Source organism: Ciona intestinalis, chromosome 13, assembly GCF_000224145.3.
Source record: "Ciona intestinalis chromosome 13, KH, whole genome shotgun sequence".
Classification (NCBI taxonomy): Eukaryota; Metazoa; Chordata; class Ascidiacea; order Phlebobranchia; family Cionidae; genus Ciona; species Ciona intestinalis.
In genome coordinates, this window is record NC_020178.2 from 534523 (window position 1) to 562195 (window position 27673).

A 27673-nucleotide genomic window follows, 5' to 3' on the forward strand; every position below is an offset into this window, starting at 1 on the left:
GTAACTGTTTGTTTACCGTGTTAAAAGTTCACTGCATTCCACGCCCTTTGCGCTGCTAGTTATGCCGATGTAACATGAGAAGATGTGAGTTTTACGCCAAGCACACTTTGCTGCAATTAATAGGCTGCATTCTGATGTCACAATAGATATTGTTATGTCATGAGAACGATTCAAGATGTTACTTTATGCAAACAAACGATATATTTATGACCACCCTTATATAAATAGTGATTTATCACTTATTAAGAATAGCAAATATACTTAAAACTGCGCCAAATATAACAAAGGTTATAAATATATACATTCTAAAGCCTAAACACATATAATAAAAATATTTAAAAGAAATTAAAAATAAAGTGCAACACAGTACTGTGGGGTAAGATGGGATACCGTTAGCACCTAAATCTCATTTTTCCTAGTCTTGTTATAACAATTTCCCTCTTTTAAAGGCGTAATTATATAATTCTGTAAATATTATTTGTTTACTACGAAATAATACGGTAAAAGAACAAAAACCAGGCTTGTTTTACCCTATGATAGAATAACTTAATCCTGTCGTAAAACGTTATTTTTTAAACTATTTAACTGCGTTAATTATGGCTTAGAAAACATCACAGCAAAACCCCTAGTTGTCTAACTAGACCCATAATTTTTCCTACTGAGTCACCCTGGGTACGAAGTAACGCAATATGCCTAAATTCAGGTGCTACCGGTTCAAAAATCCCAAAAATGTTGCCTTTTGTTTCCAAACTCCCTTTAACTGTTGCGTTCTGCGAAATAAAGTATCTGTCCGGCGCCGTGGCAAAGTGGTTTTATAGCGCTGGCCTATAGAGCACAGAGCGTACCGGTTCAAGGCTGCTACCATTGTGGGTGTATGTGTTCTTGGGCAAGACACATAATGGCAATTGCTTCAACCCAGTGGTTACTAATCGGTTGTCTGAATTGTCGGCCATACGTTTAAAAATCACTTACAAAGTTACATACGTGGTAACTCGTAAGCAGGAACGAGGTGTATGAAACAGAAGACTCATATTATAACGACTGTTGTTGCCCGCCAGCACGCGAGAATAATTTACATTCATTCGTTCAATACAAAATTGTCAAAATAAGATTTTATTAACAAAAAACATGACTGCATCGTATAGTAACAGCTTTTATGCTGATATATGTTTAGGTAGTGTCTATAAATTAAAGTAATGTCTTAAAAATGAACTTAGCAATACAAATATTCAGAAACATTATATGTAGTAACGCTATACAAGATGTTAAAACTATTATAATTCGCCTTGAAATACTGTATGTATATTCATGATATAAAACGAACTTTAGCATATAGTAGGTTGGGGTAAGATGGTCCATGTTTTTATTCTATTTTATTTTCTCATTTAGTAGTAAATATTTACAGAAATATATAATCTACCCACAGAATTGTAAAAAAAATCAGCAAAATTGGAAAGTTTATAAATAAATATAAAAAATACGGTAAATCTTTCAAGTGCTCGAATAAATCAATTTTCTCCATCGGAACTTTCGTCATTCCTCCTACGTCATATCCTGCCATACCTCGTGACGTCACCACCATTCCATATTAGGAAATCGCTAATAGCGTTGGTATATGAGCTATGAGAATGTCCCATTGTAGGCTATTATGCGACCGTTTACTAATCTGCCCCCACTTTGATCCACTGTGCTCTTGTACGCCACCTGGTAACCGTCATCCCAAGCGTAAATATACCGGTTTCTTGGGTTGTAATCAATCATCACGTTTTTCCTGAAAAAATAGGGAAAAAGTGTAAAGACAGTATGTTGTACAAATACTATGTTTATAGAGTGGGGTGGGGGAAGATGGGACATCTTTATCACATATTATTTAAATATCCCGATCGTGTTTTAAACAATTAACAACTGTCTATGGGATCTCGAGAATTAATTCTATGATTTTTTTGTTTACTACCAATTAGACAAGAAATTGGGGTTAGAAATGCATCGTTTTCTGACGAAAAACGTTTCTATTTGTTATGTCCGAACTCTGTGGGGTTTTGGGCGCGTCAACATTTTCGCGCCTGTTGTGACGTCACCAACGGTTTTGGCGCGAGCACGGTAGCGCATGTCGTGACGTCACTGATTACGCGCGAGGCATCTTTCTTTCGCGCGTCTTTTTATCGTTGTTTCTCAATATTCTTTGTTTCACATTATCAGTCTCTGTTGGCAGTCGTTGTGTAACGTGTCGCATTGCCCAAGTTAGTCTCGTTTGATAGTGTATGATTTCTACATAGTATACTTGTATTCTATATCGTAATAATCTATTTAATCTATGTCGTTACGTTATAGCTCACTGGCTAGGATTATTACCCTTTATCTAGAACAATAAATATGATATCGAGTACAAGGGTGCGGACTTATTACTATTTTGCGATGTTGTAAAACAAAAAAAGTTATATATATATATATAGTAGGGTGGGGGAAGATGGAACACCTTTAACACATAATATCCAGATATTCTGATCGCGTTTTAAACAATTAACAACGGTCTATGAGAGTCGTGAGGACATAGTTTCATATTTCTTTAAATGTTCTTTGTTTACTACTAAATGGGACGAGAAAATAGAGTTAAAAAGTGTCCCATCTTCCCCTATCCTACTGTGTCATAGTTACAGTAATAGTTTAATATTCTGGTTTTAATTTCTTTTCTTATTTTTACCCTTTTTATATCAAACTTAATTACGCGGTTTTATTTTCGCCAGGTATGAAAACAACTGAAGTCGCGCTAAAAACAGCTGGCAGCACTGTAGCCTTTGCACTGGAATTTTGATGATAATTGCACTCAGCGTGTTACAACATCTGCTGTGCAGTATTTGTAGCTCAAGAACGAGGTATTTGTGGTACATATAAGTATATGTAGTAGTATAGCATTAAGGCGTTTGTGGTTGTACAGGATTTATAGTTATATGTGGTACACATAACAGAAATTTATATAAGTTTATAGGAAATTTAATTAGGTGTTAAACGTGTGGTTTTATATATATAGCATTTAGGTATGCGTTGTACACTTATGTATATAGTTATATTATACGAAGCAGAATGAGTTTTATGTGGTTTACGCAATTAGATTGATTATATAGTAGAATAGGGGAAGATAGGACACCTTTTCATTCTATTTTCTCGTCCGATTTGGTAGTAAACAAAAAACATTCAAAGAATTAAAAAACGTTATCTTCACGACTCCCTTAAACGGTTGTTAATTGTTTGAAACACGATACTTGGATATTATGCGCTAAAGGTGTCCCATCTTCCCCCATCTTACTGTATGTTATATGATTGTTATATTTAGTTGTATTTTAATGTTGTTTATAATTGTAGCTAAGAATATATGCAGTTTAGGTTTAACCATTTTGTGTTAGAGGCAGTGTGTAGGAATTCACGTACAATTTTTACAGTTAATGATATAGTTTTTGTATTACTATACGTCTATGATAAGTTGTTTGTATTATAGTTATGGTAAATTGTGTATAAGAATACGTTTTAAATTATACAGTTATAATACATTATGTATGCGGGCAGGCTGTTACAATAAGTGATTGAGTGTTGTAATATGTTTGTTATGTATATATAAGCTTAGATACTTATGTAGCCTACGTTACTTATATTACAACTTTTGTGTTTTAATCATGCATACGCGATTTATCGCGATTTTGTTGAGTGTACTACCCAATAAAATGGTATGCAACTAAAAAGACAGTCCAATAATAGGCATATTTAAATTACTTGTATAAATTCTTGAACGGTATCTTTAGCCTTTGCTTGATTCTTCTGTTAAGATCGTAGCTGTAGCTTATGTATGCGTTTGTGTCAGAGTAAGAACTTACTGTATATAATACTTGGCATATTATAAATGCGTTCGCTACTTCTCGTTTCTGTAAAGATATAGTTTTTGGTAAAAGTTGTGTGTGTTTGTAACTAATTTGCTATGCTTATTGTGGTCAGAACATCATGCTTATTCTCGAGTTGTAACATAAGTATGTTCCCATACACCAGATATATGGTGTATTCATACACCTCGTGCTCACTGTTGCGTTATAACATGGGTGTCTTCTTATACACCAGACACACATGGTGTAATCATACACCTCATGCTCACAGTCGAGTTATAACATGGGTATCTTCTTATACACCAGACACACATGGTGTATTCATACACCTCATGCTCACAGTCGAACTATAACACAAATATGGTCCAATTAGTAAAGTTATATTAGGGTGGGGTAAGATGGAACATTTTTTATTCTGTTCTATCGTCCTATTTGATAGTACACAAAGAATATTTACAAAATTATATAATCATATTCTCACGACTCTAAAAATGCGTTGTTAATTGTTTAAAAAAACATCAGGAAATATTGAATTTAGGTGCTAACAGTTTATTCCATCTTATCCCACAGAACTATATCATACACGTACTAGATAAACAATCATTATTTGCTGGTCAGTATCTGAACTAAACACACACGGCTGCAGTGTTGTATCAACAGTAGCAGTTTAAAAGGTCAGATAATCAAACCAAATTTTAATAAGCTCGTATAAGCCACCCCTAATGTAAATAGTCCAACAGTTACGCTGCGGTGTCATTTTTCGCTGGCCATTTGAACCCAATTGTTCTCTAGACGTCATAATGACGCCCGTGACGTCAGAGAGCTTTAGGGTAGAAATTTGAGACGAAACTTGAACTTACTTGTATGTTAGTTCTGATTACTGGCCGCACCATCCGCAGTGTTACCGGGTTTAATTTTCCGACCATAATGTTGCCATGGCTTTTCAGTGTGCTGCAAAAAAAGATATATTTGGCAACACTTATATTGGTATAGGTTAAAATGTGCCTATAACATGAATGAATGTAACTTGCTTATACCCCTGTGGCGGGGCAACGACAGTCGTTATAGCACGGGTGTTCTCTTTCATACACCTCGTGCCCGCTTACGAGTTACCACATTTTTTAACTTTGTGGGTGATTATTTTTCGGTATGCCTGAAATTTTAGGTAACCCATTATAGTGACCATTGGGTTGGAAAAATTGCTGTTAAGTGTCTTGCACAAAGACAAATACGCCCACAATAGGTAGCAGCATCAAGCCTCGAACCCGCATAAATAACATTACGTAATATACACTGCATAAATATTGTACCTGCGTTAACTATGACACACTAAATCCAAGAATCCGCATACTAGTTATCGCGTAAACTTGTTTTTGCCGCAAAAAAATCCAAAATTTTGGCAAGCTTTTACGCATGCAGATAAAACACGCCTGTTTTTGCGGCGCTATGCCCCTAAAACCGCAACCTTTTGATTTAGCAAAGTTACATATACGGTAAAAAAGCGCAAAAGGTTCTAAAATTAGCCGCAAATCGCGTATACGCAAAGAGATCTAAAATTTCACAAGCATTATAAATTTCCCCGATAACTTATAACCTGCTATTATTTTCGACTTTTGAAAAGATAACATATTTTACTGACTTGAAAGAGTTTTATCGTTCAAAGAAAACATAGCGCGCGTGTATAAGTAAAGTGTGCAGACTTAAGCCTTATTTGGGGCTACATATCTTTACACAAGCATGTAAATTGTGTTTGAACACGTTCGTATTATAAGACGTGTTATCTACGCCAAAGGGGGCATGTAATATATTATAACTTTTTTTGTAATGTATTATAACTTTTTTTTGAATTTGAAAATTAGCATGTAGTAGGGTGGGGTAAGAGGGGACACCTTTAGCACGTAATATTCAAATATCCTTATCGTGTTTTAAACATTTAACAATGGTTTATGGAGGCCGGTACTGTATACCGTTCACCTATAGGACGTGTAGGATTGAAAAGTAATATACCAGATGAGCTAAAACTATTTTGCATTAGCAGAAGTAACACAATATGTATGGTTTACATATAGCCATTTGAAGATTATGCTTGAAACGGAAATATGGTATTAGTATTATCCCATTTTAAAATATCTGGTGAATGTATTATGGGATCAAAGTATCAAAGCAAGTCCATTAAATTGATGTCAAAATGTACCTTTTTGCAGTAGGTTATAGGATAGAATGGTATATATTTTTTTATTACCGCTTCTATACGGCTCGTATAATGGAGTGTTGTAAATTGTTAAAGTACGATCAGGAAATATGGGATATTATGTGCTGAGAAGTAAAATAAGGTACTAATGCCATCCAAATCCCATGCTTCGTGATCGTGTTTTGAAGAATTAACAAAGCTATTTTGAAGTCGCGAGGATACGGTTTTATAAATTCTGTAAATATTCTCTGTTTACTACCGAATGGGACCAGAAAATAGAATATACAATCTTACTTCATTGTATTATCCCATATTACCCCACTTTAGTATATGTAATCGCTATCCATCTTACCCTACATTACTATACCTGAATATAACCCATAGGCCGGTCTCGTCCACCGCCAAATCAATGTCCGTAAAGCCTCCCCATAAATAAGCGAAAGTTCCATGAAAGCCAGCTTGTTTTATGGGACGTTGCTTTACAACTTCTCGAGCAGCGATGTCGTATCTAAAATAAAGGTATAGTTATTGCTTTAGCCAACCCAGTGGTCGCTTATGGATTGTTTAAATTGGCAGCCATACTCAGCCATACTCAGCCATAAAAATTAAAACGTAATCATCCGTAAAGTTACATATATGGTAACTTGTAAAGTTACATATGTGGTAACTTGTGGCACGGGGGCACGAGATGTATCAAACAGAATACCCGTGGTATAACGACTGTCATTTCCCCACCACGGGGGGTAAATAAGTTACATTCGTTCATTCATATTGCACTGTGTGGGAAGATGGATATCGTTAAAACATAATATCCCATATTTTCTAGTTGTAATTTTAATTACCATCACTATTTAAGAGGTATACGTTTGTACTGTTTTGTAAACATTCTTTGTTTACTACCAAATGCCGGGTTTATATTTAAAAAAGCAATAGCATGGATAGAATATTAATTAGACCGTATATAGTATTGTTTAGCATATACAAATGTGTTATTGGAAAAAAATCCAAAAATAATTTTGCCTAGGCTTTGCTACATTTGCTACAGTTTTAGAAACTACGATATTGTACCGGTTTTAGCTGGTTACGAAAGCTGTTGTAATATTTACGCTACACGCACTTAGCCCATGAACTACGCTAATCTATGTTTATTTATTTACCAGCGGCTAATACACGAGCCATATTGGAATTTATGCCGCAGAAGCAATACGGCAAACTTAATCCTTTAATCAGGTACATCATACATTAACCTTTTAGATATTTTTCACTCTGTTATCTTAGACTGTATAAGATAAATACGTTATCAATTTTGTCTGATATCTATGTTTAGATTTTTCCCGCTCGCTTAAAATGTTTTGAATTTTATTGGTGCTTGTGACGTCACAATAGCGATTTTGAGATGTGTATTGAGTAGTACTAGGACGTGTTCAATTATTTTTACTAGTCATGCCCGTACAGCATTTTAGATAAGTGGATGTATATCATTGCGTAGCTCGCTCATGTTTATGACGAATAACCATTGTTTATTGCGTCACAATATACTATATGACGTCATTTCTTCCAGTAGTTACGCATGGTCTTTATAGATTTTTTTAAACACCCATAACTTTTAAGTTGCCAAAAACCGAAATATAGCAGGTTGGGGTAAGTTAGTCCAAGTTTTCTTACTATTTTCTCATTTGGTAGTAAACAAAGAATATTTACATAAGTGTATAACCGTATCCTCACGACTCTATAATATCACGTAAATACAATGTATGCATACAATTCTAATTTAAATGCCATAACACGTAACATATGTGGCAACTCGTAAGCCGAAACGTAATTTATAAGTTACATTCGTTATTATACCGGACAATTTTTCTTGAGTTTCTTCGTTGGTAATATAGACTCCCATTATATACCACAGCGCCATTACTTTCCATAGGGTGGGGTAATAAATGAATATACTCGTTCTGGTGGTGTCCAAAGTCAGTAATGGAAGGGTACTCGTATAACTGTGACAGTATTTGTTAAGTTAGTATATGTTGATTGTATATGTACACTGTATTATATGCTCACTGTCCCGTTATAAAACGGGTGTCTTCTTATACACCAGACACACATGGTGTATTCGTACACCTTATGCTCACTGTTAAGTTATAACATGGGTGTCTTCTTATACACCAGACACACATGGTGTATTCGTACACCTTATGCTCACAATTTCTAAGCTAAAATAAGATCCTAAACAACACAGTTCGTGACGTCACCTGCCTCACTTGGTTTTCCCCTATTATATTGATGACGTAAACTCTTTCGTCATCATGCGCTGGGTCCTTCATCCAAGCACCTAACTTCCCAAGGTATGTCTTGGATTTTCTGAATGTGATCGGCTCGGAAATTGAAGTCAATCGTCCGCACGCTGTTAGTATGAATAATTGTATGAGTGAATGTGAATTAGTTATCCTCGCGTGGAGAAGCAACGACAGTCGTTATACCAGCACGTTATACCACAGAGTGTTTTGTTTGATAAACGTTATGCCTGCTTATGAGTTACCACGTGTGTAACTTTGTGGGTGATTATTTTTTCTGAACTTTCGTAGTGTGTGAATAACAGTTTAAACATTAAAGACCACCGGGTTCGATCGGTTGTAGTCAAGTGTCTTGCCCAAGGACGCATACGCCCACAATGCAGCAGCACGCCCGCTTTCTGGTCACCACGTATGTAACTTTGTGGGTTTCATTGGTAAATACAAATAAGGAAACAAATTTGAAACATTTAGTTTACAATATCGCGTTACTCAAATTAGCCCTATAACAGTTACTGAAATCTTTATAAACTACTGCAAAAAGTTTTATAGTTTTGATACATTTTCGTAATCGAAGCTCGACCGATAATAGTTAAAGTCAATAGTACCGTCATTAATCAGCAATCATTCTATTTGCTTTAGGATTTGATTGTTCTTTGCAACTTTGAAAAATCGCACGGGCGTGAACATATGCAGACTACATAGCAGACACTTTTGAGCCTTTTCGCATAGTTTTTAACGCGGGTGGCATTGAGCATGATGCGTGTATATCCTGTTTCTTAGTTCTAATCCATCAGTGACAGAGCTGAGTTTACAAAGCGGTCGAGGCATGATTGACACGGCGCTAGTATATGTGGTCAACAGCGACTGAAGAGGCAATTTATTTCGGATTTCACACTTGACAGGTTCTTGTACCTTCGTTCTGTTTTATTCACGCTTATACTTACATTATAAGCCATCCTCAGGTCTCTAAGTGTGTGTCTTAAAAACTGATGTGTGTGCGCCGTTTTAAGATGTTGTTTAACAGGTTTTACGAGAACTAGCCTACTTTTTCGTGTGATTTTCTGATTCTAAATCTAATTTACAATACAATAACACTAAAATATAACTTTTTCTTGTTGCTGTTTGTCTTAAAAGTAAGATAACTTTTAAAACAAGTTTAACTTTAAATAGTGTTTGCGTGTAAACCATGTTAAAAGCGGTTAAAAAGTTGGGTTTTGAAAAATGTGCATTAAGTTTCTCACGATGCAAAACTGCTTGTGATAAATGAATGCGCAGCGAATTAGAAGACAAAAAGCTTAAAATCCGAAGGCCTAGTTTCATGTAATTGAAAAGGTCATAGATAAGGCGCAATTATGTGTTAAACTTATTTGCTTCTACTCTTCTCCAGACTAGGAAATCGGTATCCTAGCATTTTATAACAATCTGGCTGTCTCAGTATATTATTACCTTGTTGATAATTTATTATTTTGAAAAACTGAAATTGTGCTGCTAAAAATCTGTATTGTAGGCGGGAATTTGTTGTTTGTAAAGATTTAAATTAGACGGCCATTGTCCGTCATCAATGGCATTTGTTTTGTAATAATGTGTCTTTCAATGGCCCTTGACGCCTGAGTAAACACACTAAAATACTTCATGTTTTTAAGCTGCAGACCCAAATTAAGATAAAACGCAAGTCAAGGTAGAGCTGTGTAATAAACTAGTCAAATAAATCGTTCTAAAAGAAATATTTCATGCATGTTCTTATCTCTGACGCTGTACCAGTCTCGAAAGAATTTAGATAGGACAGTTATAAATATAAAACACTTTTGAAGTTACGAAATGAATCTAAATCTAAAATTGCTGTTTTCAGTCATTTTTCTATTCAAATTGCCCAAAATGTACGCAATAGCTTAAAAGAGGCCTTATATGTCAATTGCGAAAGAGCAAATACGGTTGAGATTTTGAAAAAGTTTTTTATCTTATTTTGTATCTAAAGTTTGGTTGGTATATGACCTTTCTGGTCGATCTGTTACGCTGTATTATAACCTAGCGCGGCCGATATGTTATAAGAAAGACTGTGAAATATGACACTGCATTAACTCCGTTTTGCTTGCAGTAAAGTGATAAATCAAAGTTACAGCATTTTCTGCCGACGCCACACGCATTAGGGTGTAACTTAAAAATGACTGATTGTGTAGGCCGTATTATATTTAAGAGACTTGTTAATGCATTTGGGGAAAACAACAGATTTGTTTTGAACTAAAGCGCTACATGAAATAACTGACTTGTTTAGACTTTACATGAAATGCCAATACCATTCAGGAGATTCGTTAATACTGTCTTTTTTTTATCAAGCATAATAAATGACCGCATAGTCTAGACTTGTCTAGACATTGCGGAAAAAATAACTGGTAAATGCATAACTGATTTACACATTATTGTAAATTCTATTAGGTTAGAGTATGATGGCTAAGATTTCAATTATTTTCGTCCCATTTGTTGGTAAACAAATATTTAAAAAAAGTGTTTTAATTGATAAAACACGATTGGAAATATGAAATAATATCGGTTTCTAACTTATGCTTACAGATCTTAAGTACGATTCTATACATGTGGTAAAATGCGCATATAGTAGGGTGGGGGAAGATGGGACACCTTATCATTCTGTTTTCTCGTCACATTTGGTAGTAAACAAAGAAAATTTAAATGGTTGTATAACCGTATCCTCACGACTCCCATAGACCGTTGTTAATTGTTCAAAACACGATCAGGATATTTAGATATTCTGTGCTAAAGGTGTCCCATCTTCCCCCACCCTACTATATAATATTGTGTTGAATACGAATATAATAATATACGTACTTGTAATGTTTTCTGATTGCATCGAATCGTTGAGGTACCCGAGAGAAGTTGTATTGTTGCATTGTGGTGCTGAAACATAAAAAAATATAGTTTATTATAACATTTTATACATCTTTTCGAATACAGTAACGAAGACTAGATTAATTAAAACAACAAAGAGAAGGCAATTAGCAAAAAAACGAGACTCGTTAAAAACAGAACGTAATATTTTATCTATCTCTTCGAGTACAGTAACAAAGATCAAATTAAAACAACAAAAAGCAGGGAAATAGCAGCAAAATGGCATTCGTTAGAAACACGCTATATGTATAAAAATTACTAAATAAAAGCGTCAAATAAATGCGTGGCTGCTAAACCCACGATCAATTTGTTATGTCATTTTTAAACAAATAAAGAAAAACCTTTCCCCGAATTTCGCGTAGCGGTTTGTGACGTCATAATTCAAAACCACGTGACTGCCGTGACGCAACAATAGTCGATGGAAAAATTGCGTGCGAGTACTCTGGCTGAATCAAATTCCGAACTGCTTTTGTGGTTGTGTATTTTCTAAGGAATTTCGAAACGTCTGCTGTTAAGGGATCGATTTTCGGGTAAATTTGCTTTTAATATGAACAGCGTGTGGCATTTCGGGTTCGCTGTTTTGGCGTAATATTACGCTTAGTTGCTGCAATGCTTTTATGGTATAGGGTTGTGTTATAAATAGGATTTTAACATATTATACTGTGGGGTAAAATGGATACAGTATAAGCTCATAATATCCCATATTTGCGTATCGTGTTTTAAACAATTAAGAATGATTTTTAAAGCCGTGAGGATACGGTTATATAATTCTGTAAATATGATTTGTTATTACCAAATGTAACGATAAAAGAGAATGAACAATCTTTACCAAAGCCTAGTTCATCTTATTCTAGTGTTATACTACTGCTACGTGTGCTGCTTCTATTTATTAGTATAAATACACATGTTGTAAAACTGGTTAAAGCGAATATAATTCAGTTGTTTACAGTTTACACGCAACAGCAAAACAAGTAAAAAATTACACCCAAATGCCGTTCGCACATAAACACGCGAACCAAGTACAGCCAACCCAACATCATACATTCCCTTAAAGTTGAACCTTGTTTTTCTAGTGGAACTAATTGTTTTAAATCTTATTGCAAAACCAACCCTTTAATGTGGTGGTTTCAGTAGTATACCGGCAAAGGAATTTTTCCGCGGCCAACTGCCAATAACCAAGCCCCAAAAAGTTGCTTTTAATTTACCGCAGTGCTACGTACTGTAGCGTATGTGCTGCTTGTGCTATGGTGCCACGTTAAGTGTTTTCGGAATTCGCCCCCCAAAATCGCGAAAACTATCCACAAAATGTATAGTACTGTGGGGTAAGATAGATACCGTTATAGCATATAATATACCTATATACCATATTTCCTAATCGTGTTTTTTACAATTAACAACGTTCTTTGTTTACTACCAAATGAGAAGATAAAATAGAATGAAAACATTGACCATTTTACCCCAACCTACTATATATTTACAAAATATAATAACAGATATATGTGAGGCTAAGTAGGGTAAGATGAAACATGTTTTCGTTCTGCTTTATCGTCCCATTATAGGTAGTATAAAGAATATTTACAGAATTATATAACCGTAGGCCCGCGACTCTAAAAAGCGTTGTTAATTGTTAAAAACGCGATCAGGAATTATGGTAATTAAGTGCTAACAGAATCCTGTCTTAAACCCGGCAGCACTGTAATATATAATACCGGTTTTGAAAGTCCATTTCTCGTATGATCTATACATCAAAGGCGATTCAGTTGACGTAAAACTGACCCTTTTGTAAGTCGCATCCTGTTCGGTAATCCCAAATCACACAATGACAATAAACGCTTATGTTATCTCCACCACATGCATTGTAACCGCACGTATCTGGACTGCAAGCTGTTTAAACCGGCCGAAACCGGATCCCTTTGATATGCATGTGCCATACCCTTAATAATAATGTTATAATTTGCAATTGGATTTTAAATTCGTGCAAAATTGGTATTTTAGCACCCGTAATTTTTTGTACTAATGAAATTTGTTATCTTATTTTATGCAGCAAATTAAAAATCGTGTGTATTTTTACTTATGTAGGAGCATATAAAAACAACTGTTTTATATTTTACATAAAGAAAAAATGTTAATAAAAATTGGCTTTTAGTCTAATGTTGCAATATTTTGGTAACATTTTTTGCTTGTTGTTTTCTGCTCTTAAAACGACTGCCGTCTACATACCTTTTATTTTTAATGTCGTGGTCTACTACATATTTCAACTGTTTTGTAAGTGGGTAACAGTTATACTTGCTTCATTTTTCCACGTCTACGGTTGGTTACATTGTAAAAAAATTGTGGTTTACTGATGCAGTTAATTAGTAAGTGGGTAACATTTTTTTGCTTCGTTTTTTCTACGCCTGTAAAGACTGGCGTTTGGGTAAATTTCAAATGAAGTCGTAGTTCACTGATGCAGTTAATTGGTAAGTGGCCGGTTACCGTTTTTTCAGTTTTGTTTCACGCTCGTCAGAATTCAACATTTTCGATTCGCTTTTTAAATTTTCCCGTAGTGGCATATATGTGCTGGAAAAGCAGGGCTACAACAACACATGAAACGTTTTCTACTTTGCTTGTTTTTCGGCCTAATCCGTTCTCCAGACGGATAAAGCAGTAAAAACAATGCTTCTTTAACGCTTCAGTTACCCGCCAACGCCCGGGAACTCTTTTCGAGCACCGCGGAAAAGTTTTAAGTTGTTTTGTTTCGATGTGGCTTGTTTACACTGTCCCAAAACCAATCTTGGTCAGCATAGTTTGCAGGGTAAAGTTGTTGGTTAAAACTGCTTCAGCACGTATATATGTTTGCCGTTCCATTACCCGTGATATCTTAGGTTAGCGAATCGCCTAAACGGACATAACTATGTCCGTATAATTGCTAGCAGCACTTTATCATCGTGTGGAAGTCACTTTGTGTTTAAGCCGCAGCTGGACTTCTGGTTTGTGCACGTCGTTTCCAATCTGAACGTCTAAATCAATCAAGTGTAATGAGGCTGCGGGTTTATCTATATGGCCAGCGCCCCTTTAATTGATATTGATTCTAAATTTGCTTTGTATGTAGAAAGTAAAACTGTCCAAAGCATTTATCGTCCATTTACAACGTTTGACATTCAATTTATTAAACGAGCGTCAAATTTTGTCAATTTAAACCCATTGCCGTTAGTTTAGTTTAGCGCAAAACACTTAACGGAAATTGCCTTAACCTATTGCTCCGTTATGGGTTGTTTAAAATCGAAATTGTCAGTAAAAGAGAAAGTCTGAAAAATTATGTGCTAAAGTTGTCTTTATGTGCTAAAGTTGTCCCATCTTACGTGTACGCGGTATGTGAGTTCTTACAGTAAGTGTAGTTATTGCTGACTGCTGCAATTTGTGAAAAGTAGCACTCTAACCAAAACCCAGTAATTTGTGGCCTATGTAATGCCAAGTTCCAAATTATGTGGCTTTGATTGAAAAATAAATCACTTTACATAACAAGGCACTGAACGTGATATAAATTTATAAATAAAAAAAAATTGTATTTGTGATTTCTGTATAATAGAGATTATAGATCTAGTACGTCGGGGTAAGATGGTTCGTGTTTTATTCTGTTTTTTTACGTCCCATTTGGTAGTAAACAAACAATATTTACAGAATTATATAAGCGTATAAACGTATCCTTACATTTCTCAAAGAGCGTTGTTAATTGTTAAAAATACGATTAGGAAATATGGGATATTATGTGCTAACGGTACCCATCTTACCCCACAGTACTATAATATCCGCTGTATTATTTTGATATTGTGTTTTGTGTACAATAATAGAGAATATACATTTGTGTGTTTTGCATACTCTGCAGCGCGTTAAAAAATGCTAAATATTTTAGTTGCTAGCTGGAGCGAAACCACTATATGCTATTTCTATGTAATAACAAAGTCAAGTAGTGCTTACCTTGCGATGACGTATTTCGCGCCTGTGACGTCACAAGGGCTTGAAGTTCTTCTATTCTGGCGGTTGCGTTTGCCAGTCTTTCCTATACAACAAGAGTGAAAAGTTATTTTTAAATTTTAGCGGCGTATAAAAGCGGTATAACTACGCACGTTACCACTTCAACTATTTAGGGCGTTTTTCAATCATAACTGTTATACACCGCACACACGTAGAGAAACTGTGATGTGCTTTGAACTTGAAATAAACCCGGTAAAAATATCTGTATATATTACGTTTTATCATAAAACGTATAATATGTTACGCTGTATTACAAATCGTATAATATATATTGGCCACTATGATAATGATAACAGTTTTATTACTTTTGGTTTAGTTAATAAAAATAATTTTTGTTATATTGTTTACAAAACTTATAATATATTACACTCTATAAAAAAACGAATATATAGTAGGGTGGGGAAGACGGAACACCTTTCGAAAATAATATACAAATATCCTGATCGTGTTTTAAAAAATTAACAACGGTATATGGGAGTCGTGAAGATGCGATTTTATAATTCTTTGAGTGTGTTTGTTTACTACCAAATGCGACGAGAAAATAGAATGGAAAAATGCTCCATATTTTCACACCCTACTATATATAAAACTAATTGCATAAAACCGGTAAAGTTTAAGCCAACACTTTGTCCAGTTTAAAAACATTACTTGACAGAGCCCTACAAATGGCTTATACTGTTTTTCCGGTTACAAAGCACGATAAAATGCCTAAACCAAATAATGAATCATTTTAATAGGGATGTGCGATTTAAACGTTTTACTCACAGACTAAAATATAATACGATTCGGAAACCAAGACTTAGAAATTGAAGTAAAATCATAAAAAAACACACTCGCGTGAAAGGTATTCGAATTATGATATATAATTTGTTTTTCCAACATTACTTAATCGTAAAAAACAATTTGTGGATCAGAAATTGTTCAATTTTAAAGCAATTTAGAAGTGTGGGCCAGACCTTTGTAACGTTTTGTATTATGTGTACTAGTATAGACCATATATATTTATGTTCTAAAGGCAATTTTGTATTATATTTATCCCAAACTGTAACTATGATATATAAGCGCATATATATATGTATCTAAATGTTGCGAGTATTAAATAGGTGTGTATGTGCTGTATATGCTTATTTATGAATAAAGCATATATGTTTAAACCTAAAGAGGTTAGCTTATTTGCTCTCTTGTTAACACAGACGTTTTAGATACATACTTTTTCTATTGTAAGAAAATTGACACGACACGCCTATTATAAATTACACATGCCCTATTTATTAGAAATGGAAAATTTCTTTTGAACGTTATAGTAGGTTGGGGTATAAAATAGTCTATATGTTTTCGTATTACAAATGTGATAAAATGTATGAATGTAACTTATTTATCCTCATATGGCGGTGCAACGATAGTCGTTATATCATCGGTGTTCTGTTTCATACCCCTCGTGCCCGCTTACAAGTTACCACGTATGTAACTTATTTATCTTCGCGTGGCGGGAAACAGCAGTCGTTATAACACGGGTGTTCTGTTCCATACACCTCGTGTCCGCTTACAACTTACCACGTATATGCAGCTTTGAGGGTGACTGATTTCTGTACGACAATTACGACAACGCATAAAACCTTGAACAAACCTACGTAAATTTTTCACGCTAAATAATCTTTAAAAAATTTTCAACATTTTTTTAGAAAAATCTTTGAAAAAAATCTTCATCTTGACTCACCTGATCTTTGATCCTCTCCACTCGCATTGATCTCGCTCTCAACATATATCGCATCTTCTCTTTATTCGCTTGCATCACTCTTCTGCCACAAATTCTCTTCGTCCCATCAATCCTCTGGGTCCTCCTCTCGTGCAATTCTGCCCTTACTCTCGTCAGCTCCTGCTGCATCCGGAGAACCTCCGCTTCTTGCTCATCATTTAGTCTCTTTAACTCGCTCGCAGAAGTTCGGCTCTGAACTAAAAGCGACGTTAAGTTCGAGTTCTCACGCTCTAAATCAACTCTACGTTTCTCAGCGTCATCGATTTGAATTTCCAAATTTACAAGCTCAGTCTGCATTATTTCGGATAGAGAAACCAAAGCGTTTCCAGCGCCAGATTTTTGCGGACCTGTAGTGACGTATTCTGTCCTTGATTCTTCTGTAGGGCGATTTATATTTAAACGTTCTTGTATTTCGCGTATGAAGCGCTCAGCTTGGTGAAGCCTGTTTTCCTGTGCGTTTAGTTGACTTTGCACTGTTCGAAACGCGCTTTGTAGTTCTATGATTTTAGTTTTCATTCCGTTTGATTCGCACTGTGCCGAATCGACCGAAAAAACGTACTGGCATGCAGTTGGCTCGTTTGATGAAAATTGGCGAAATGTCTCGCCGTGTTCTGATGTAAATGCACCGACTACTTCAGGTGTCATGGCTGCGCCTTCTCTGGCTGCGCCTCTTGCGCCAGGTCGCTCATTACCTAAAAAGTAAAAACAAATTAAGTAAACAAAAACAGATATTGAATTATAGGTAAAAAAAGTTGAAAAATTTAACTTTATGGAATTTTAGTTTTCGACCAAAAATCTTAACTATGTTAATATGTTTCAATGTCGGGGTTTTGGCACGGTGGTTAGTGGGCCTTTATAAAGAGGGGGTTAAGGGTTCAAGGCTTGTCGCTACTGCCATTGTGGGCAATGTATCCCAAAGGCAAGACATTAAACAGCAATTACTTCAACTCGTAAGCGGGAACGAGGTGTATGAAACAGAACCGTGTTATAAAGACTACCATTACCCAACCAGCACGCAAGGATAAACAACATACATTAATGTATTCAAAAAATCCTTTTTGAAAAGAAATCCCTGATTTCAATTAAACAAATGAAGTCATATTTAAACTCCATTAATATTTCAGCATGTTTGCGCCTAAGCCTCTTGAACTTCGCACTATACGATGTGCTAGTATACATATTTGGTGACGGTTTAAGTGGGACAAAGTCGTCCTATGCCGCTATACTTATAGAAGTCCGGTTAATACTTCTAGCCACGCGATCTTACCGGGTGAATTTCTCCGAGTAAATCCTTGCATTGACTCCGGCGTCTGAGCCCACACCAGGTGTAGACAGATCAGTACACCGCACACCACATTTCGACACGGGTTCAAGGCCTTCATTCCGCGGGAATTCGACACTCGAAATGCGGCGGGGCACTCTCACGCTCCCGAGGTTGTCTTGCACGTTATTTGACACGCAGTTGCTGCGTTATCAGGCTCTTATAATTTAACCCACAAACACTCGTCTGCTAATGTAAATATTACCAACTGATAACTTTACTGCGACCTAGGGCCCTAGAAATCATTTTAATATCAAAAGTTGCTACCACTTATGGCAAATCAAACATAAAACGACAGCGAGACAATACTTAGGCTCCAAATTAAAATTTGTGACCTAGACTTGGCGCTAACGGTTCTGTTTGACCGCTAAGTACATAAGCTCTTGCTGTCTCGATACACAAAACGACGGCTTAATACAGCCCGAATTACTGTAAGTATAGGCCTATAGGGCCTCTGCTTTTTCGAAATTAAACGACTTAAAAATGACTAAATTTTCTACATTTCTGTAGCTAATTCAGTACACATAAAGTTAACTGCTATTTTAACATACAAAACTGTACCTGAATTCCTGTGAGTATACGGTGTCTCTGTATTTTTCGAAATCAAACTACCTAAACAAGCCATACTGTCCTGCGCTTTTAAACCTAATTCAGCAGCACACACAGAGTTAAATGCTATCTCGAAACATAAAAAGAGCCAAATAATACAACTTAAATTATGTGCGCTTTGCTTTTTCGAAATCAAACTACATAAAAAGGCTTAAATTTTCTGCGCTTTTGGGCTAAATCGGTGTCTTGATAAGTTAGTTCCGCTCGAGAAGGTCTTAGGCATGTGGAAACTTTACAAGGGGTTTAAAGATTCCGTAAATATTGCGACCATGCCACTGCCTTAGCTTAGCGTAAAATAAACCTTTGAAATTCCTGACTAGTTTTATTTTCAGATCTTGTTTAGATATGTTTTATACGGTAGCTAAACTTGTATTGCTAAAACGGTGCCTTGGCGCTTTTAGCATTGCTTTTAGTTAAGCTAGGGAGCTGTAGTCTTCCTATATTAAAAGAGCTGTTATGTGTCTCTTTAAATTCTGTTCTTTATATGCGGCCTTTATATATAAAGGGTCGTTTTATATAGGTGCTTTATATAGCTGAAACGGACCAATCATTTTAAGCGTGGGTCGCGTGTATAGTACATTAGTATACTGTTACGCCCGATTCAATTATGCAATGTGTCAATACATGTCGGCGTTTTATTTTTCATATTCAAGTGTTGAGTAAATAGCAACCCTTTTAAGAACTATTTATTCGGACTACTGCTTAAACAGCTTAAATACAATCACGCTATACGTAATGCACCGACTGCCTAATTACTAAATCATACGCGCCTGCCTATTGAATTGCTATAAACCGACATATAATTCTAATATTCTACGCACGACTGAAATTCAGTCTTTTCTGTTTTCCTTTCGCTCTAGTACTATAAGCGAGACTGGCGACTTAAAACCCGTGTCTCACTCGCTTATACGGTATTTTTAAGCGCTAGCCTTTTTCTTGAGGCACTCAAGAGTTTTTCAAGCGAATTGCAGCAGTTTGAAGTATAGGCGTTACGAACGGTTCAAAACTGTACAAAAATACGTCTCGGGTAGTATATGCTGTAATATTGTTTGTTTACTACCAAATGGGACGATACCCCAACGATCTTACCCCAACCTACTACATATGATAACGATTGTAAAAAACAACCAGACATTAAAAAACAAAACGCACTAAATCAGTTATTCGCTATAAAATGCATACGATTTGACTTAAAAAAAATATATATATAAATATGTGATAACTTTGTACAGTTACACATTCGGTAACTGTTCTTTTTTTGTGGACAATATAACATTTATTTTCGTGACGTAACAGTTACGTAATTTCAAAGACGTCTACGTCACGAACTTAGGTGCGTAAGTGCAAAGATCAATTGAATAATACACAAAGTTGACACAGCGTGTGACATTTGCGCACACCTGTTGCGATAACAAAAGACGGAAATATACTGACTAATTCTACATAAGTAGATTTTGATTAACTAAAAATCAGCACGCTAAATGCCCATTAGTTTTCGAGTATATAATTTCTTATATAATTTCTAAATTGTTTTGTCGTGTTAGAATTTAGGTACAAAAACATTGCTGTAATTTAAAAGGGACAAAAACATGGGTACGCAAAATGGCCATTCATTTTCGATTACCCAATCTTTCATTCCTCTAAAATAATTTCCTAATTGTTTTGACCAATTTAGAATACACGAACAAAACATGGCTCTAATTTTTATCTCTTTGTGGTTAATTTTATGATGCATTTAAATTTTCTGAGTTAAATTTAATAATTTAATTTTGAAATTGCAGTCGTTTAAAACCATGTTTTGTATGATCATGTACTTGCGGTGTATGTTCTGGAGACGTGTATAGCCCTATTGGCGAGACTTATAGACATTGCTTATTATAATATATTATAGTGTATTATAGTAAGCCATATAATATAGTAGTATGGGGATGATGGGACACCTATAGCACATAATGTATAAATATCCTGATAGTGTTTTAAACAGTTAACAGCGGTCTATGGAAGTCGAGACTAAAATCAAGAAAAAATCAGATCGACTTGATTTTTGTCTGGTATATTTTCGTAGCTCCAGACTCTTACTGCATTCCTTTACACAAGAATCAACTCTATGAGCACCAGATCAGGGTCAGATTCGCGGAATTTATTACAATTTATGGCATGGTAGCTTAGACTAAAAGCTGGGTAATTATAGTAGGCAAATATTAACATGGATGTGTTCATGTGTTAATAACACGGTAATGCGGTTCCCCTACGTTATCAAATATTGTTTGCAGCCGGAAAAACTTAGATAAACCTGACCGCTTTAAGGTGGCTGTACACAGTATCCGGCATGCGAATTCGCGTGCGAAGTCTTATGCAAACCCATTACCGAGTTCCGCATGCGGCAGCGAAATCCGGACATAACGGACGAATTCCGGATACTATGTACAGCCACCTTTAGAAGTAAAGTGTTTTAACAATGTTGTTATAACGACTTCCAGGCTAATGCAGGTACTTATGCGCTTTTTGTTGCCAAATGCTTTAATCCTAGCTAGGTACTTTTGCATGGCGATAAAAGACTACATAAATGCGCTAATTTTTTGCTGCTTTTTAAGTATGACGTTTTTTCCCACAACTTTTATCCATTTATTCATTTTAACGACTGTCTTTTTGCTGTTGATTCCCTTCTCTACTTTGTTTAACTAATAAGATCTTCACTGTCGTTGTTAGGTAAACAAAAATATATTATTAAATTAGGGGGCGATAAGTTAGGGCGTGTTTTTATATTTTTTTCTCGTCCCATTTGGTAGTAAACAAAAAATATTTACAGAATTATATAACCGTATCCTCACGATATGTTTCAAAAACAGTATCAGAAAAGTTGGGATATTATGTGCTAACATCAGTATCTATCTTACCCGACAGTACTATATAATTCTGTGGGGAAAGATGGGACACCTTTACCATATAATATCTAAACATCGGGATCGAGTTTTAAACAATTAACAACAATCTAAATGGGAGTCGTGAGAATACAGTTCTATGATTCTTTAAGTCTTAATTGTTTACTACTATAAGTGAGACGGGAAAATAGAATGAAAAGGTGTTCCATCTTCCCCAACCCTACTATATCTATCTTGTCCTACAGTACTATATGTTATGTAATGTGCTTCCTCATGCGGCAATACTTTTACCTAAAGCATGGCTACGCAAATATACAATCTTATGCTTGTATGCTTGGTCATATAAAGGGCTGCCTACTGAATTGCGTTAGTCTCTATATAGGCCATGTGTTTAGTTTTGGTATATTGACTTTTTAAACCGAACTATTTATGGGTTTAATATCCTCTCGTCACTATATCAAACAATTCATTTCTCAATACCTTGTAAATATTATGAAAGAGACATGCCGAAACGTATGTAGGTATTTGGTAGAATATAATAGGCTGTGAAACTGTTTATTAAAAACCTGTATATTATCTTTCTGATAAATGTTTTTCGTTTTTTTGTCTCAATAGGTTTTGTTTTTGGGTATATTCTTATAGTACTGTAGGGCAAGATGGACCGTTGGCACATAATATCCCATATTTCCTAATCGTGTTTAACAATTAACAACACTCTTTTAGAGAATACGGTTATATAATTCTGTAAATATTCTTTGTTTACCACAAATGGGCCATCAAAATAGAATAAAAACATGCCCCATCTTACCCCAGCTGCTATATCGTGGGGGTTAGGGGAAACAGGCCTAAATTTCAAGTCCCATGGCGTGCGACACTGTATGACCTCACCTATTATTTAAGAAAATTGGGTTAAAAGTTATAAATTTGAGCGAAAATTACATGTTTAGGTCCTAAGCTACAAAATCCAAACTCATTTACATTGCGTGTCAAAATCCGAAATTGTGACAAATTGTATTTGCTCAAAACGCGCCCAACCCACTATTACAGTAGGTCACGAGGTGTTCTGTATCGTTACAACGCATTATAAGTTTCAAATTACTATTTATATACTTTAACAGTGGCAGTCCAGGTGTAGGCTAACCCTTTTGCAATTGTGTCGTATGAAAGGCTACAAAACGGGGCAACCTCTTTTGAGTAAATAACGGCTCTGTCATGTCATGCCAAAATAAACTTAAAACTTGGTACAGCAAACGGACAAAATTAGATCAAGAATTAAAGTCATTCTATGTTTTGCATTCGCAGTCTACAGTAATACTGATATATTAGCTCTGCTTTTGCGTACAGTTTGAAAAACCTCAAAACGTAAACAACAGCTTAAGCAAATTGGTTTTAATCAGCCTGTTCAAACAATAATATTGACTTTATTTAGTTGGACTTATTTGGCCGCATTTTTTGCGTTTTCTATGCACCAGATACGCTGCTAGCAACATAATTCTGTTTCGTGTTCCTCTGACCAACATTGGCTTATCTAATCTTAAAGTACGGCTGGTTGAACTTTGAATATAAAGTGCATAGACAGGTTATATTTTAGCGCTGCTCTAATGCTATAATTACCACTCTGCATTTTAGGCCGCGGCTGTTGTGTTAGTCTTTTCATGTTTGTTGATGGTTAAAGCTAAGTAACAGCTATACGTATATGATATCGTATATACCTGTACCTTAAGATAAGCCTTTACCTTTAAAGATGTACTAGTTTTGTTTTTTTAAAGTGTTTTTAGATTTTTTAAAGTTTTTTTTTTGTTTTTAGATAAGCCTGTTCCTTTAGAGATGTACTAGTTTTTTTTCAAAGTATACTGTTGGTTAAGATGGGGGCTATTAGCACATAATATAGTAGGGTGGGGGGAAGATAGGACATCTTTAGCACATAATATCTAAAAATCCTGCTCTTGTTTTTAACAATTAACAACGCTATTTTATGGAGTCGGTAAGATGCGTTTATATAACTGTGTTAACATTTTTTCTTTACTACCAAATGGGACGAGTAAAAATAATAACACGGCACTTCAAAAGCAGTTATATAACTCTACTTTAGAATAAAGCGATTTTTTTTATTATTTTTTGTATGTTCAGTATACATACGAATACGTAATCTTGGGAAAATTAAACCGTAAAGTAGTAAAATAGATCGTAAAACGATAAATAACGGGTCTTTACACAGTACCATGTCAAAATTACCGATATTGGTACATCCTGTTATGTTTGTTTGGTCATTTTTATAGTTTAAAATAATTTACATCGAATAAAAGTTACAGCTCTTTGCTCTACAGCCTCACCAAGCGGTATAAATGTTTGAATTATGAAATCCCTAAGGTGGGGCTTTAGAGTATTTGTCTGCAGGTGGTCCCCAAACAACAGTATTTTTTATGCTTTATGATAGTAAAATGGTGTTATTTTTACTAAAATATTAAAAAGCAAATACCACAAAGTAGAAAAATATATGTATTTGATGATGTGTTATATAAAAATGATAATATATCGACAGCAATGCTGACATAGGCCATTTTGTGAACGTAAAACCACACTACAATGTTACGGTAATCCTGCTAAAACACAAAACGTACAGCAATTTGTAACATTATGGCTAGTTTCCTGCCTACAAAAGGTGTACAGCATGCGCGGTAATGATTATTTAGCAAATTCGGATATCCCTGTTCTTAGTAAAGCACGGTGCTTGTCAGCATGACCTAACAAATTCGTTTTACACAACGGTATATGAATGTGTGAGGCAATCTGCATACGCGATGACAGACTAGCTTAGCTGATATATTGACGCTAGGGTGAAAAGGCCTTTAGTATTTTGCGGTTAGTAAGACGTTAGGAGCACAGTATGCTAGCTTTTTGTGTCTGTTGTTTAAAATCGGTGTAAATTTATACTGTATTCTTAGTTTAGCAGCCACGCTTTTATTTGACACTTTTACTCAAGTAGTTTTTATACCGTAGCGTGTTTAAACGACTGTCAATTTTCTGGTAATTCCCTTTTCTTCTCTGTTTTAATTATTCTGATCTTTGTTACTGTATTCGAAGAGATAAAGTGTTTTTTTGTGTTTAAAATCTTGTTGTAAATTCTGTAATTTTGAACAAGGACAGTTAAAACACACTGTAAAATTAGAGTTACGATTTTCTGTAACCAACTTAACAGTTTTGGCAGAAAAATTGTTAGGAATTTTATTTAAAATGGCTACTTTAAAACAATCTGCTGAATGGAAGCAGCTTGAAAATGACTACAATGGTGTTGGATCTACTATTCAGATCAAGGATCTTTTTGCAAGTGACCCAGAAAGATTTAATAAATACAGGTTGGAAAATGTGTTTACTTTTGTTTTAGGTTTATCACCCACAAAGTAACATACATGGTAACTCATAAGCTGGCACAAGCTGTATGAACACCTGTATTAAAATGCTTGTCGTTTTCTGGCACGTGAAGATTAATAAGTTATTACTTTATTTAGCAATATTTTCATGTTATAGTTTAACCCTAGACACACCAGAAGGTCCTTTTCTGGTGGATTTTTCAAAGAATCGAGTGAATGATACGATTAAACAGCATTTGCTGGACTTGGTGAGTATAATCAATGAAATTGTTGAGGTATTTGAGCAGTTATCGCAGAAATGCTACAGTGATGTTTGCTCCTGCAGCGGAAACATAAACACAAAATCTGTGGTAACATTGTTAAAATACAGTTACATACACTCATAGTTGTCAAACATAAGGAACCTCATTGATTAATGTGGTGAATGCAATATACTTTGGCTCTGCTTGTTTGTATAGACACCTGTGACCTAACAACAGGGAAAAAGCTGGTTTTGGTGAAAAACAGGGGTGCTGAAACATATTACGTCACCCTTTTAAAAGTTTGGGTAACCTGTCACTTCTGCCTCCCCTGACATTACGCCTATGCACAAAAGCCCAAAAAAAGTTACATTCATTTTTCCAGGCCAAAGCACGAGGTGTGGAAGACATGCGTGCCAAGATGTTTGGTGGAGATAAAATTAACTTTACAGAGGTGAAATTTTTATTCTTAGTAAATTAAGGCCTTAGTAAAATTCATGCTGTATATAAACTGGTATTTAGGCCACAGTTTTTTCAAAAGAGCTTTTACTTGACAGTTCAATTTTACAATTTTATCTAGATTTTTTTGAAACTTTGGTGGTATCTTTGGGTAACATTTGAGTTTCTCTATCTAAATATACAATTTTTTGTTGGTATTTATGCCGCTTTAAGTATTAATAATAATTTGTTTTCTAAGGACCGTGCAGTCTTACATATTGCGTTACGCAATCGCTCAAATACACCAATATCAGTCAACGGCAAAAATGTTATGAATGACGTGAATAGTGTATTGGATCATATGAAAACATTTTGTCAGGTAATTGTGTGTTAAAATCTGTATTTTTATGTGTATTTTTTATTGATACAAACTGTTTAGTTTTATTAAATAAACACCTGTGAAAAGTGGTGTAGCTAACTCAAGGTTATTGTTTTGTTGACACTTTGTAAAACTAGCTGTCAAAAATACCGAAGTGTCGGTCAAATACAACTTAACTTATATAAACACCTGTGAAAAGTGTTGCAACCAATTTAAGTTTATTGTTTCGTTGACACTTTGTAAAACTAGCTGTCAAAAATACTGAAGTGTCGGTCAAATACAACTTAACTTATATAAGCACCTGTGAAAAGTGTTGCAACCAATTTAAGTTTATTGTTTTGTTGACACTTAGTAAAACTAGCTGTCAAAAATACTGAAGTGTCGGTCAAATACAACTTAACTTATATAAACACCTGTGAAAAGTGTTGCAACCAATTTAAGTTTATTGTTTTGTTGACACTTTGTAAAACTAGCTGTCAAAAATACTGACGTGTCGGTCAAATACAACTTAACTTATATAAACACCTGTGAAAAGTGTTGCAACCAATTTAAGTTTATTGTTTTGTTGACACTTAGTAAAACTAGCTGTCAAAAATACTGAAGTGTCGGTCAAATACAGCTTAACTTATAAAAACACATGTGAAAAGTGGTGCAACCAATTCAAGGTTACTGTTTTGTTGAACAAGCTGCCAAAAATATTAATTTATATAAGAAAAGTGATGCACCAAATTCAAAGTTGTTGTTTTTAACTTTCTCCCAACCACTAGACACATCACTGGCTTCAATCAAATGCACCAACAAAGCTGGATACCCAGAGTTTGACCTAAGTTACTTCAGAAGAAGTTCTTGTAAAATAAAACCACTAATAAAAGTAAGAAATTTATTGTTTTAATACAAACATTATATCCAATATGTATGGTACGATTTCACCATAAAATTTCGTTTTTATCTTAAAAAAGAAACATGCCCACAATGGTAGCAGTGTAGAGCCTTGAACCCGTGTCCCCTTGGATATACTCAGGCAAGCTAAGCTCTGTGACACCAAATGCATGTCTCATAAAGGACCTATATAAAAATATTTTTATTTAATATAAAACACTTTAATTCAGAAATAGTAGATTTATTTCAAAAGAAGTCTAAATAGAACCTCTATGAGATAATTCACATTTATAAATTCGGGTTTAATATCCATAATTTTATCATCACACGTTACCATTTTAATATAAAGCAGAACTGCTATTGTGTCTTTATGTGTCTTTGGGCAAGACATTTAACAACAATAGCTCTAACCCAGAGGTCTCATTAAAGGACCTTTATTGAAATGTTTTATTTAATATAGAGCACAATCGCTACAAAGCAGACTCGCCATAGCACCAGTTCACAACTGAAGCAGAACCCTTATATATCTACAC

General features: G+C 35.0%; 2 protein-coding genes across 2 annotated transcripts in view; one reads left to right on the forward strand and one right to left on the reverse strand.

Annotated features, from left to right (window-relative positions):
• Positions 1–1097: 1097 nt before the first annotated feature.
• Positions 1098–20884, reverse strand: LOC100186722 (myocilin-like). Its single transcript, XM_018814596.2, has 10 exons — positions 18290–20884; positions 16984–17714; positions 15210–15291; positions 11193–11261; positions 8310–8461; positions 7909–8054; positions 6428–6568; positions 4730–4820; positions 3766–3914; positions 1098–1771 (listed from the first exon to the last, which is right to left on the reverse strand). Exons 1-10 carry the CDS (start codon positions 18402–18404, stop codon positions 1621–1623), a joined length of 1827 nt encoding a protein of 608 aa, XP_018670141.1. The 5' UTR covers positions 18405–20884; the 3' UTR covers positions 1098–1620.
• Positions 2211–27673, forward strand: part of LOC100176498 (glucose-6-phosphate isomerase-like) — a 29193-nt gene continuing 3730 nt past the window's right edge. Inside the window, exons 1-6 of the mRNA XM_026837327.1 lie at positions 2211–2240; positions 2745–2873; positions 25043–25190; positions 25363–25453; positions 25830–25898; positions 26142–26267. Of these exons, the coding sequence (XP_026693128.1) occupies positions 25069–25190; positions 25363–25453; positions 25830–25898; positions 26142–26267 (408 nt within the window). The 5' untranslated portion in view covers positions 2211–2240; positions 2745–2873; positions 25043–25068. The remainder of the gene's footprint in view (positions 2241–2744; positions 2874–25042; positions 25191–25362; positions 25454–25829; positions 25899–26141; positions 26268–27673) is intronic.